Here is a 13322-nt window from a genome sequence, read left to right as displayed (position 1 = left end):
CTTCCTCGTCAGTATTCTCCCAATTAATTTCGTCCCAACACGATATTGTTATTTTCCTATCTTCGTTTTCATCTGGTCCCTGCGGTTTTGTTTCTTCCTTCTTCTCTTCTCGTGATAAGGTATTTATTTCTCTGTTCAAGGTGCTGCAATTGTCCTGAGTCGGTGCGTCATTCCCTTTGGCATGGGCGCTTAGCTGTCAATTCGAACGTTTTTCGGGGTTTGGTGGTCTTACCTCCACCTCTTCTATCTGTATTCTCTTTTCTTGCTCCGCTTGTTGATATTGGTTTCTTTGTTGATAATTTGTCGGTCTATTGGCGCTCCAATACCCGTTCCGGTTGTCGTTATTCCCTCTGTAATAGTTGTTGCCTTTCCTGGGTGAATTATAGTTATTGCCATATTCTCTTCTAAATCCATAACCGGTTCTTTGTTGAAATATATTGTCGTTTCTTGGTGCGACGTTATCACGTGGTTCGTAATTATTGTTTCTTCGTACTGAGTCTTGTGGATTCCACTGCTTTTTGCTTTCGTTTTCACGTGCGCTTCGTCTTTTTCTTGTATCATCTTCCGAAAATATGAACTCTAGTTCCCTTAGAATACCTTTAAATGCTTCGACGTCATTGCCTCCGCGGCCTACTCATGATTCCTGGTATTTCAATGGTAACTTCATCGCGCATATTTTAATCAACTCTCCGTCACTGTATGGTACATCTGTGCATTGATTTTTCTTTGCCATTAGTTCGAAAAATTTCACGGGACTCTTCTCTCCTGAATTTTCAAAATATGGGTTCTGTAATAATTCGTACTTCACTCTGTTCTGTGCTTCGCTGGACCAATATCGTGAGAGAAACTTCTCTCTGAAATCTTCGTACGATCGGCATATCGCTGCAACATTCTGCATGGTTTCTGCGACTGTTCCTGACATGTGAGCACATATAAAGTCTAATTTGTGTGCTAGCGTCCAGTATTCTGGTAATCCTACTCGGAATTGATCAATAAAAGTTCGTGGATGTAATGAGTTTCCTTCTCGAAAGTGTTGAAATTTTCTGACTGTGAGAAAATGATCGTTGTCGTACTTCGTCATAGTTCCATATGAAATTCGCGATTCTTCGCCACTTTTGTTTCTGATCATTTCTCCCGTCGTTCTTTCCGGTTGTGGTAGATCCATTGCATATTGTCTACTGTAACTTTTGCGTACCCTTGTATGGTATCGTTGGAGTGGTACGCAATAATTTTCTTCCATCGGTTGTGAACGTGTAGCTGAATGCATTGCACTGTACTCTTCGCGACCTGGCTTTCCATTGTCAGGTATTGGTTCGGTATCTTGTCTGGCTAACCTTGCTGCTTCATTGCACGATCCAAACTGTCTTGAAACATACATTTGTGGTTCCGCATGTGTTTGTGATGCCGTTTGTTCATCAAGAATTTCGAAACGTGTTTTTTGCTGTGCAGGCTGTCTGATTTCACGTATGTTACTTTCCGCCTGTGATTGGAATCGCAAATGCGTAATATCTTCGTTAATTGCTTGTTTTTCCGGTGCTGTTACAGATATGGATGTGGTTGCAGACTCAGTGCTTGTTCGATCCTGATCACTACACTCTTCAATGGTTTGCGATAACTCTGTTCGCAATTTCTGAAATTGTCGCTTCGTTTGCGCTTCTATTTTGACTATGCGGTTATCATACCTTTTCAGCGCTGCTTTTGTGATACGTTTGTGTAACACACTGTTTTCAACAATTTCACGCGCTGTACCTGCTGCTTGTCTAGTAATTACGTTTATCTGTTTCTCTAGTTTCTTGACTTCTCCCTGGGTGTTGTTACGTAATGTTTTAATCTCGTCCTGTATGTCATTACGCAATGTTTGTACGTCCGCTTGTACCTTGTCAATGTCTGTTCTCAATTGATTGTGACCTGTTATTAAGTTTCCTATCACTTCTCGAGATTCTTTTGCCTCGTCTTCAATATGACTTAGGTGTAACTGAATTTTTTTGTTTTGTTCTTTAATCTCACGCATTTGTCTCGTGGTTTCTGCAAATTGGTTTCGTCGTTTCTGCATTCTGAATTTTAATTTGGTTCGCAATTTCTTTATTATGTCTTGTCATGGTTTCTGTCATTAATTGTAATAATTCTGCCAGATTGGTGGGTCCTATTGCGTTTTCTTCCGACGTCCTACGCTCAAGTGTTGGTTTGCAACCGATTGCATTGAACTGTGCGGTGACACGTTTCTGCTCGAATTCCTTGTGCTCTGTGGAGAGGGAACTCTGTTTACTTGTACTATGGGTTCTACGTATTCAAGACGCAAGTTAGAATCCTCATCGGTTGTCTCTGTACTTTCCTGCTCCTCTGTCGTATGCCGACCTAGGTTTTCTGTGCCTTGGCGTACATTATCCTCGTTATGGTGCGTTATCTGTCCTATTTCTCGCGATACTGCATCGTCTGTTGTACTGTCCTCTATTCTCTGTCCATCTTCATGTTGGGGCTCTACCTCAATTCGGTCAAGGTCTCGATCTGCCATTGCTAATCTTTCCGAATCTCTTATTTTCTGTTTTAAAAGCAATTCACGCGCTCTACTTCGCGTCAACATGCGCTCATACGATCTCACGCGTTTCATAAACTTTTTGCACACACGACTTGACAATCAATTCACTTACTTGTTGGGTCAGAACCAACTTTTCAACGATGAATCCGCCACCTGTGCGCTTGCATTGGAGAGAAAACTTAATTGTAAGAATATTAAAATTCATAACTTAATTATGCTATTGTGTCTGCTAGAATGTCTCACTTTCTATTGAATACTTTCTTACTATCTATCGCTGCAGCTACTGTTTTCAACTATTTGTGCCTTTCAAAAAAAAAAAAAAATTTATTACGAAAATTTTTAAAACAGGATATTTTTGTGACCTAGTTAGGCATGTGGTTGACCTTCAATCATGGCATTTTACCATCCTGGCAGGGTCGCCATTCTCTCACATTCTGCGTGGTGTCTGTTGTTCTATGCCGCGTATCCCTACCACTTTCGCGCAACGACGCTCTGAGCGTGTTTTTTTTTTTTTAGGGAATTGACTAGTTTGAACCTGGGACCTGTTGCTGGTAAGGAGACGCCAGACCACACATGACATGTAGAGTTCAGAAGAGTTCAGTGAGACTAGCGATGATATAATCAAATCCTTAATGATTTCAGCATCAGCTCCACTGCACTCCCTGTAAAAGAATCTTAATACTAACTAAATTTAGTGGAAGGGGTTCAAGGCTTTCCTATTTTTAGTTAGGTGGCAAAATAACGTCGAAAAAGCAGTTAAGTTTACCACTGGAAATTTTGTTCTACTCACAAAACATAGTTTATAAATTGCACTATTGATAAAAGGAAATGTTTTAATACAGGATGGTAAAAACCAACTGCGTTCAACAAAAATGTGAACGAATACTCCCTGAGTGGGTTTCCAAGTTCTACAATGGATCGAAGGATGACCTATGCCATATCACATCTATAATCTAGGTTTAAATTAAGTTTCACAAGAGAGAAAACTATCAAAATGGTCTACAATGACCCTCAATTATCTTTAATTACTTATCTATCTTATCGTAAATTACAGTGGCTGATGTGGCTTCTTAATAATTATATAACAGAAAAATCATCGCGTTTCAGATTTTTACTTCAAGTGGCAAATGTGAACACCATGAGATTTAATTGACGATCGACACTAGTATTACGTAAAAAGGGGATGTAATAGATGAGACTTCTGCAGTTCTGAGTGAAGCTTTATGCGCTGTTATGCGGCATCGCGTGCGTTCATTACCTTGTCGGTGTTTAGGCAGCATCAGGGCGGCGCAGCTCCTCACATCTCGCCGTCTCGGAAGCAACTCTATCCTAATTTCTCCTTACTACAATTTACCGAAGTTGGTTTAAAAAAAAACTGTCTGGCTGTGTTTTCATCTGACCAATCAGGGTCTCAATGTTAAACTCCGCCAAAAAAAATCCGTCTATCCAATGAGAAACGTTATACTTTTTGTGGTGGGGCAATGTTTTTAAAGCTTGCAACGTAACAGAGACGCGAAAAGTCTCACGCTAAAACTTGCGGCTGGTGTGGCCCTTTTAGTGTTATCGTAAGATCTATACTGTTCTTCTGGAGGGCTCTAACTTTTAACATGGGCTGGGGGTGGTCCTGGTGGTTAGCTGGCGACGTGGGTGTCCGTCCCTTATCGTAGGGCCTTCTAGCTTAACACGGTTCTGCTCTCGGCTTCTTTTCTCGTTTCTCCCCTCGGAATTGCGTCTGTCTCACGGTGATAAGGTATGACATGCATTTAGGCATTCTTGTGTGTCTGTGGTATTCCATTTGCTCACTCGTTACTCGTATTACTTTGGTTAATTTAATGTCACGATTTATTCGGAGCTATGTGACATATTACTGGATTTGCTTATCATGTCAGGGTTTTCATGGAAGGTGTTGGATATGCCTGACACCTTACAACAGGTATGGCCTCTGCCATGTGTGTGTGTGTGTGTGTGTGTGTGTGTGTGTGTGTGTGTGTTTTGGCCTTAGCGTAAGTTACTTTAAGTTAGATTATTAAGTGGTGTGTAAGCCTAGGGACCAATGACATGAGCAGTTTGGTCCCGTTGGAACTTACCACAAATTTCCGAAATTCCTTTTTGGGCGAACAGCTTTTGCTGTCCAGAGGCTGTTGTCAACACAGTGCGTGCGATAGAAAATCACGCCGCACATTATCACGGCTGCAGTGTACCAGCCGAGTGGCGGCTACAGCTTTCGCTTCGCCCGTTTCGCAGCCCACAAGAACGTGCGGGCGTTCATCACGCACGGCGGGCTGCTCAGCACGCAGGAGGCGACGGCCAGGGGCGTGCCGCTGGTGGGGATCCCAGTGTTCGGCGACCAGCTGCTCAACATGGCGCAGGCCCAGAGGCAGGGCTACGCGGTCACGCTAGCCGTCAGCAACGTCACAGAGGCGTCGCTGCAGTGGGCGCTCGACGAGGTGCTCACCGTCCCCAGGTGAGCGGGCTGCAGCGAGCAGAGAAATCTGACGTTTGCGCGAGGTTGGAGACTTTTTCTCCCTGCAACTGCCTACGAAAAATTAGTGTGTGCCTAGACATTCGTATTCCTACATGTGCTATTCCTACATGTACATTAGAGGCTTATCTCACTAGGGGTAAGATACATACTGACTACAGGAAAATTAAAGAGACCTTTGGAGAAAATAGAACCACTTGTATGAATATCAAGAGCTCAGATGGGAACCCAGTTCTAAGCAAACAAGGGAAAGCAGAAAGGTGGAAGGAGTATATAGAGGGCCTATACAAGGGCGATGTACTTGAGGACAATATTATGGAAATGGAAGAGGATGTAGATGAAGATGAAATGGGAGATATGATACTGCGTGAAGAGTTTGACAGGGCACTGAAAGACCTGAGTCGAAACAAGGACCCGGAAGTAGACAACATTCCATCTGAACTACTGACGTCCTTGGAGAGCCAGTCCTGACAAAACTCTACCATCTGGTGAGCAAGATGTATGAGACAGGCGAAATACCCTCAGACTTCAAGAACAATATAATAATTCCTATCCCAGAGAAAGCAGGTGTTGACAGATGTGAAAATTACCTAACTATCAGTTTACTAAGTCACAGCTGCAAAATACTAACGCGAATTCTTTACAGACGAATGTACAAAACTGGTAGAAGCCGACCTCGGGGAAGATCAGTTTGGATTCCGCAGAAATGTTGGAACACGTGAGGCAATACTAACCCTACGACTTATCTTAGAAAATAGATTAAGGAAAGGCAAACCTACGTTTCTAGCATTTGTAGACTTAGAGAAAGCTTTCGACAATGTTGACTGGAATACTCTCTTTCAAATTCTCAAGATGCCAGGGGTAAAATACAGGGAGCGAAAGGCTATTTACAATTTGTACAGAAACCAGATGGCAGTTATAAGGGTCGAGGGGCATGAAAGGGAAGCAGTGGTTGGGAAGGGAGTGAGAGAGGGTTGTACCCTCTCCCCGATGTTATTCAATCTGTATATTGAGCAAGCAGTGAAGGAAAAAAAAGAAAAATTCGGAGTAGGTATTAAAATCCATGGAGAAGAAATAAGAACTTTGAGGTTCGCCGATGACATTGTAATTCTGTTAGAGACAGCAAAGGACTTGGAAGAGCAGTTGAACGGAATGGACAGTGTCTTGAAAGGACGATATAACATGAACATCAACAAAAGCAAAACGAGGATAATGGAATGTAGTCGAATTAAGTCAGGTCATGTAGAGGGAATTAGATTAGGAAATGAGACACTTAAAGTAATAAAGGAGTTTTGCTATTTGGGGAGCAAAATAACTGATGATGGTCGAAGTAGAGAGGATATAAAATGTGGACTGGCAATGGCAAGGAAAGCGTTTCTGAAGAAGAGAAATTTGTTAACATCGAATATACACTCCTGGAAATGGAAAAAAGAACACATTGACACCGGTGTGTCAGACCCACCATACTTGCTCCGGACACTGCGAGAGGGCTGTACAAGCAATGATCACACGCACGGCACAGCGGACACACCAGGAACCGCGGTGTTGGCCGTCGAATGGCGCTAGCTGCGCATCATTTGTGCACCGCCGCCGTCAGTGTCAGCCAGTTTGCCGTGGCATACGGAGCTCCATCGCAGTCTTTAACACTGGTAGCATGCCGCGACAGCGTGGACGTGAACCGTATGTGCAGTTGACGGACTTTGAGCGAGGGCGTATAGTGGGCATGCGGGAGGCCGGGTGGACGTACCGCCGAATTGCTCAACACGTGGGGCGTGAGGTCTCCACAGTACATCGATGTTGTCGCCAGTGGTCGGCGGAAGGTGCACGTGCCCGTCGACCTGGGACCGGACCGCAGCGACGCACGGATGCACGCCAAGACCGTGGTGTGGGGAGCGATCTCCTACACTGGCCGTACACCACTCTGGTGATCGTCGAGGGGACACTGAATAGTGCACGGTACATCCAAACCGTCATCGAACCCATCGTTCTACCATTCCTAGACCGGCAAGGGAACTTGCTGTTCCAACAGGACAATGCACGTCCGCATGTATCCCGTGCCACCCAACGTGCTCTAGAAGGTGTAAGTCAACTACCCTGGCCAGCAAGATCTCCGGATCTGTCCCCCATTGAGCATGTTTGGGACTGGATGAAGCGTCGTCTCACGCGGTCTGCACGTCCAGCACGAACGCTGGTCCAACTGAGGCGCCAGGTGGAAATGGCATGGCAAGCCGTTCCACAGGACTACATCCAGCATCTCTACGATCGTCTCCATGGGAGAATAGCAGCCTGCATTGCTGCGAAAGGTGGATATACACTGTACTAGTGCCGACATTGTGCATGCTCTGTTGCCTGTGTCTATGTGCCTGTGGTTCTGTCAGTGTGATCATGTGATGTATCTGACCCCAGGAATGTGTCAATAAAGTTTCCCCTTCCTGAGACAATGAATTCACGGTGTTCTTATTTCAATTTCCAGGAGTGTAGATTTAAGTGTCAGGAAGTCGTTTCTGAAAGTATTTGTATGCAGTATAGCCATGTATGGAAGCGAAACATGGACGATAAATAGTTTGCACAAGAATAGAAGCTTTTGAAATGTGGTGCTACAGATGAATGCTGAAGATTAGATGGATAGATCACATAACTAATGAGGAGGTACTGAATAGAATTGGGGAGAAGAGGAGTTTGTGGCACAACTTGTCAAGAAGAAGGGACCGGTTGGTAGGACATGTTCTGAGGCGTGAAGGGATCACAAATTTAGCATTGGAGGGCAGCATGGAGGGTAAAAATCGTAGAGGGAGATCAAGAGATGAGTACACTAAGCAGATTCAGAAGGATGTAGGTTGCAGTAAGTACTGGGAGATGAAGAAGCTTGCACAGGATAGAGTAGCATGGAGAGCTGCATCAAACCAGTCTCAGGACTGAAGACAACAACAAAAACAACAACAACATGTACACTTATACTCCGCATGGGAAGTATTGTGAGATCTACCTATTGTTTCTGTTCAGTGGCGTTAATTGATGGCCCCGCTCAAAACCTGGTTTCTCTGACAGGAGAAGTTGAGCTCCTGGAAAACACTGCTGGATGCCAGTGTAACTTTGTTCACGTAATAATCATCTTGGTGTTGAAGCCCTTTTCTTCCGTGTTTGCTTTAACGATATGTATGTTCTTGGATAGGGTCCGCCTTTAGTAAAACACAAGGATAAAAATAGCCAATAGGACAGACAACTCAACCCAGAGAAAACTAAGGACAACCAACACAAGCACAGACAAACACAACACATCTGGTATTTACCAACTAACATGCCAGGACTGCAAAGTCGTTTATATAGGGCAGACAAGAAGAAACTTGAATACCAGATACGCAGAACACAGAAGAGCATTAGAAAGTAACAGCTGTCATTCCACATTTGCTGAACACCTCATGGACAAAAAACATAACCCTACAAACATCAAGACAGATTTGAAAATTCTCAAATGCAGCAACAGTCCCCTACAAAAACTAATAATTGAAGAAAATTATCAGATACAAAAGGGCATAGTGGAAGGCAAACAAGTGATAAATGAATATACAGCACTGTTCTCTGCCCTCAAAGACAAGACCAACCAATAGAGCACTCACACCCCCCCCCCCCCAACAAACACACACACACACACACACACACACACACACACACACAGACACACATACACAAACACCCCCCCCCTCTCCCTCTCTCTCTTTCTCCCCCTTTTCACACACACACACACACACACACACACACACACACACACACACACACACAAATCCTAAAACCTACTGTCACACTCACTCTCTTACTCTCTCTCTCTCCCTCTCTCTCTCTCTCTCTCTCTCTCTCTCTCCATTTTCTCAAACACACACACACACACACACACATGAAAGAAACCCCCCCCCCCCCCCGACACCTCTGAAAGATTCAGAACAACCGCCAGGAACACCTTCAACTGTTCCACTGCCAGCCATCTTGTTTCTACACCTTCAATTGTTCCACTGCCCGCCACAGCCGGCCGAAGTGGCCGTGCGGTTAAAGGCGCTGCAGTCTGGAACCGCAAGACCGCTACGGTCGCAGGTTCGAATCCTGCCTCGGGCATGGATGTTTGTGATGTCCTTAGGTTAGTTAGGTTTAACTAGTTCTAAGTTCTAGGGGACTAATGACCTCAGCAGTTGAGTCCCATAGTGCTCAGAGCCATTTGAACCATTTGAACTGCCCGCCACGTTTGTTTTTACAGCTGGTAAAGCAGTGAAAGAGTTAACAGCGACAGTGACAGTGGCAACTCAGTGTATAATGTTCGACAGTGATGAAGATGATTAAAAGGAAAATGTAAGTGAAACATTATGTTAATAGACACACACACACATATAGAATTAAACAATTTCAGGCATAGAAATAACAAGTTTAAATCGTAATTTTGGCTTAAACAATTTATCTACTTTATGGTATAAGTGGTTGCAGATGACAAATTGTGGAACAAAATGGTCACTGTAGAAACACAACACGTCAGAAAAACCACACCATTTGGTAAAAAAGTATGAATTCGTAATTTATGTGTTTTTCAAACATCTGTAATTACCATTTAAAAACTAATAGCTACATGTATGCAAACAACAAAGAACACTCTTTATCTTTAACAGATGAAAAATAAAAGGCCACTTAAGATGCTGCAACTGCGGGAAACATGTTTGGGTTAAAAAACAAAATTGTGTTTTGCTAAAGGCGGACCCTATCCAAAAACATACGTTTTGTTCACGTACATGCTGTGGGAGACTATGTAAGTTACTTAGAGTTGCAGTTCTCTGTTGCAGGTAGAACGGCCACAAAAGTGCATTAGTGTTGTTACTAGGTCTGGTAAGATACATAAGGGGCGTGAACATAGCCACGTGGTGGGTGACCACTGGTGAAGGACAAGAAGACGCTGCATACTCTTGTGACCTTTACCAGAAACTAACAGAGTTTGAATGAAATTCTAAAACCCTCAAAGTCTGCACAGAAGATTTTGGTTTTTTAAAATGACTATCAGTTTCTATCTTTAGTCCATGATCAAGCTACCCTGCAGAACAGAATGCATCATGTTACAATTTACATTTACAACACATGAGGTCAACTAAAGTAGAAATGCATTTGTTAAGATGATTACATACGACATAGGTCCTACCACACTGTGTGTACGCTGGCCACATTACTTGCGTGAGGGGCTGTAAGTGCAAAGTACCGTTCGCCTACGGCAGTCCAGTGCCTTGAGCATGCAGACAGTGTTTCGTAAACAATGAACATTGTTAAGTAAACTCAGGTTGGGGGCACTGAAGGGTCTATGCCATGGTGAGATTTTCTGTTTTATTTTACAAATAACAGCTATGTATGACGATAAACAACCTCACTATGGTACAGTCCTTTCACTGGCCCCAACCTGAGTTTAGCTAATGATGTTCAGTACTCACGTGACATTGTTTTCCTGCACGCAGCACTGCACCGTCGTTCGCAAATAGTATCTTGCACTTAGCCGCTCATGCAAGGAACGTTGTCAGCATGTCCACAATATGGTAGGACTTATGTGGCACGTAATCATTTTGTCAAATGCATTTGCACTTTGTTTGACTGTACATACTGTATGTGTAAATTGTAACATGGTACACTCTGTCCTACTGGATGGCTTGATGATGGACTTAAGTCCGAAAATGGTCGTTATTTAAATGAAAAGAACCTCGTACTCCACTCTGACGGTTTTACAATTTCGTTGAATCATAGTAAGTTACTCCGTATTGCCATCCAGCATGTTGAAAATGAGAAACAGGGTTGAAAGGGCTCTTATTGGAGGTCGTTTCCATTTGACTGGGTGGTCTAACAACCCTACCACAACAAGGGTCAAAAATTAATTATGATTGTAGTGTTGCCCACGCTGCTAAATATTGCATTTTCGGGCAACAACAAAGTTATATTATGTGGCAGGCGTCATTAGAGCACAGTTAGTAAAGTCATTTCTTGAAATAATGGATAAACTAGGTACTCATCTTTTCGTGTTTCCCACGCTTGTCTCGTTGTGAACTCATGGCTCAATCGTCGAAAATCTAGGTGGTGATGATTCCAAGCTCGGATGCAAAGAGGCCTAGGTGTTATTCTGCGATATTCAGAAGTATTATAGATGTGTTTCATAAACCATTCTTGAAGATTAAACTTTTTCAATTTAGGACAATGGTGATGTAAAAAAAGTAATCAGCACTCCGAATTTAAGTTACACTTCTTTTTTATTATTTTTGTTGCAATATCACGTAACTCGTTCCAAAACATCACTTCACAATATAAAACATACTTGAAAATATCTTCCTCATTGTCAAAGTTCACATTTCATACACTGACTACAATTTGCGTCTTTTTAACATGACGAGCAAAGCATGACTCTCTAATAACCGCTTACGCGCCCAAAAATCAGAGTTACAAGTACGTCAGTGATCATAGTGACAAAGAAAGAATACACATAACAATAATATCATTGCAATATATACATATCGATGTATCAAAGTGCCTCTACATTAATGAAATCAGATCTGAATGTTGTCACAGAAATATGTTAACTATTTTACAGAAACACAGTAGAATATTGCTGGCATCGAGAGGCTGAGGTGAGGTGCCGTAATGGTTACGTAATTCAAGTACCATTACAGTGGTCAGATACTGCAATACCCAGGTAGTTTTTAGGAAGGGAGCATTCAGACATGATGGACCGCATGGGAACGTGGCGGGTGGCGTATTCGTTGTCAAGTTTCTGGTCGGCCATATGTGGCCATCACATGGTAGAATGGCCGCATTGTGAAGTGAGAACTTAGTAACCTCTTCACATCTATATACACGTACTCAACTAAAGCTGTATGTAGACTCCACACTCCACCTTACGGCGCTTGGCGGAGGGTGTCCTGTTCCGCTACTAGTCATTTCGTTACCTGTTCCACTTGCAAATAGAGTGACTACCTATACATTTCCATATGAGCCATAATTATAATATCTTATCATCGTAATCCTTACGCGAAACGTACGTTCCCGGCAGTAGAATCATTCTGCCGTCAGCTTCAAACTCCGGTTCTCTAAATTTTCTCCATAGTGTCCCACGAAAAGAACGTCACCTTCCCTCCAAGGATTTCCATTTCAGTCTTCAAAGCATCTCCGTAATACTTGCGTGTGGTTCGAACCCACCAGTAACAAACCTAGCACCCTGCCTCTGAACAGTTACGACGTCTTCCTTTAACCCTATCTGGTGCGGGTCCCAAACATTCGAGCAATACTCAAGAATAGACCGCACCAGTGTCCTCTGTGCGATCTCCTCTACACATGTACCACAGTTTCCTAAAATTCTTCCAATGAACCCAAGTCGACCACTCGCCTTCTCTGCCACAATCTTCACATGCCCGTTCCAGTTCGTGCCGCCTTGCAATGTTACGCACAGATATTTTATCGGCGAGACTGTGTCAACAAGTACACTGCTAATACTGTACCTGTCATCCAAGAACAAGTATAGTCCCCCCTTTATTCTGTGTCATCCCATACCATCTGCCAGAGACTAGCAACAGCTGGGCAGGGAATCACTTTCCCGTGTGTAGGCTACAATTAGCAACATCACTTGAACAGCCATCAGAATGAGATTTTCACTCTGCAGCGGAGTGTGCGCTGATATGAAACTTCCCGGCAGATTAAAACTGTGTGCCCGACAGAGACTCGAACTCGGGACCTTTGCCTTTCGCGGGCAAGTGCTCTACCATCTGAGCTACTGAAGCACGACTCACGGCCGGTACTCACAGCTTTACTTCTGCCAGTATCTCGTCTCCTACCTTCCAAACTTTACAGAAGCTCTTCTGCGAACCTTGCAGAACTAGTACTCCTGAAAGAAAGGATACTGCGGAGACATGGCTTAGCCACAGCCTGGGGGATGTTTCCAGAATGAGATTTTCACTCTGCAGCGGAGTGTGCGCTGATATGAAACAGTCGTGTTTGGACTGATCACACAACCAGAAAGCATGGACTGCCAGTGAATGGTGTCGTATTGTTTTCCGTTATGAATCACGCTTCTGCACTACTGTGGATCACCGTTGTCAGTGAGTGTGTTGGAAATTTGGGGAGGAGTCATATTCTCCCAATGATTTGGAGAGGCACAGCGGTGCTACTACTGGGGTCATGATGTGGGAAACCATTGGGTATGACTTCAGCCCACAGCTGGTAGAGACTGAGGGAACTCTGATGCGTGCTCATCTGACAGTATGGTGATGGCATTTTTCAACAGGATAATTCTCGTTGACACACGCC

General features: G+C 43.6%; 1 protein-coding gene across 33 annotated transcripts in view; it reads left to right on the top strand.

The window, feature by feature from the left end:
- The window catches only part of LOC126203013 (UDP-glycosyltransferase UGT5-like), a 972471-nt gene that overhangs the window by 187795 nt on the left and 771354 nt on the right, over window positions 1–13322 (top strand). For 15 of the 33 annotated variants that reach the window (XM_049937216.1, XM_049937215.1, XM_049937233.1 and 12 more), the window contains exon 5: window positions 4781–5000. The exons of the other annotated variants lie outside the window; for them this stretch is intronic. In XM_049937216.1, coding sequence (XP_049793173.1) covers window positions 4781–5000 — 220 coding nt within the window. The remainder of the gene's footprint in view (window positions 1–4780; window positions 5001–13322) is intronic. 33 annotated transcript variants of the gene reach the window in all.

This window comes from Schistocerca nitens, chromosome 9, assembly GCF_023898315.1.
Source record: "Schistocerca nitens isolate TAMUIC-IGC-003100 chromosome 9, iqSchNite1.1, whole genome shotgun sequence".
In the NCBI taxonomy this organism is placed as follows: domain Eukaryota; kingdom Metazoa; phylum Arthropoda; class Insecta; order Orthoptera; family Acrididae; genus Schistocerca; species Schistocerca nitens.
Note: the sequence above shows the minus strand (reverse complement) of the source record. Positions and strands in the feature narration are given on the sequence as shown.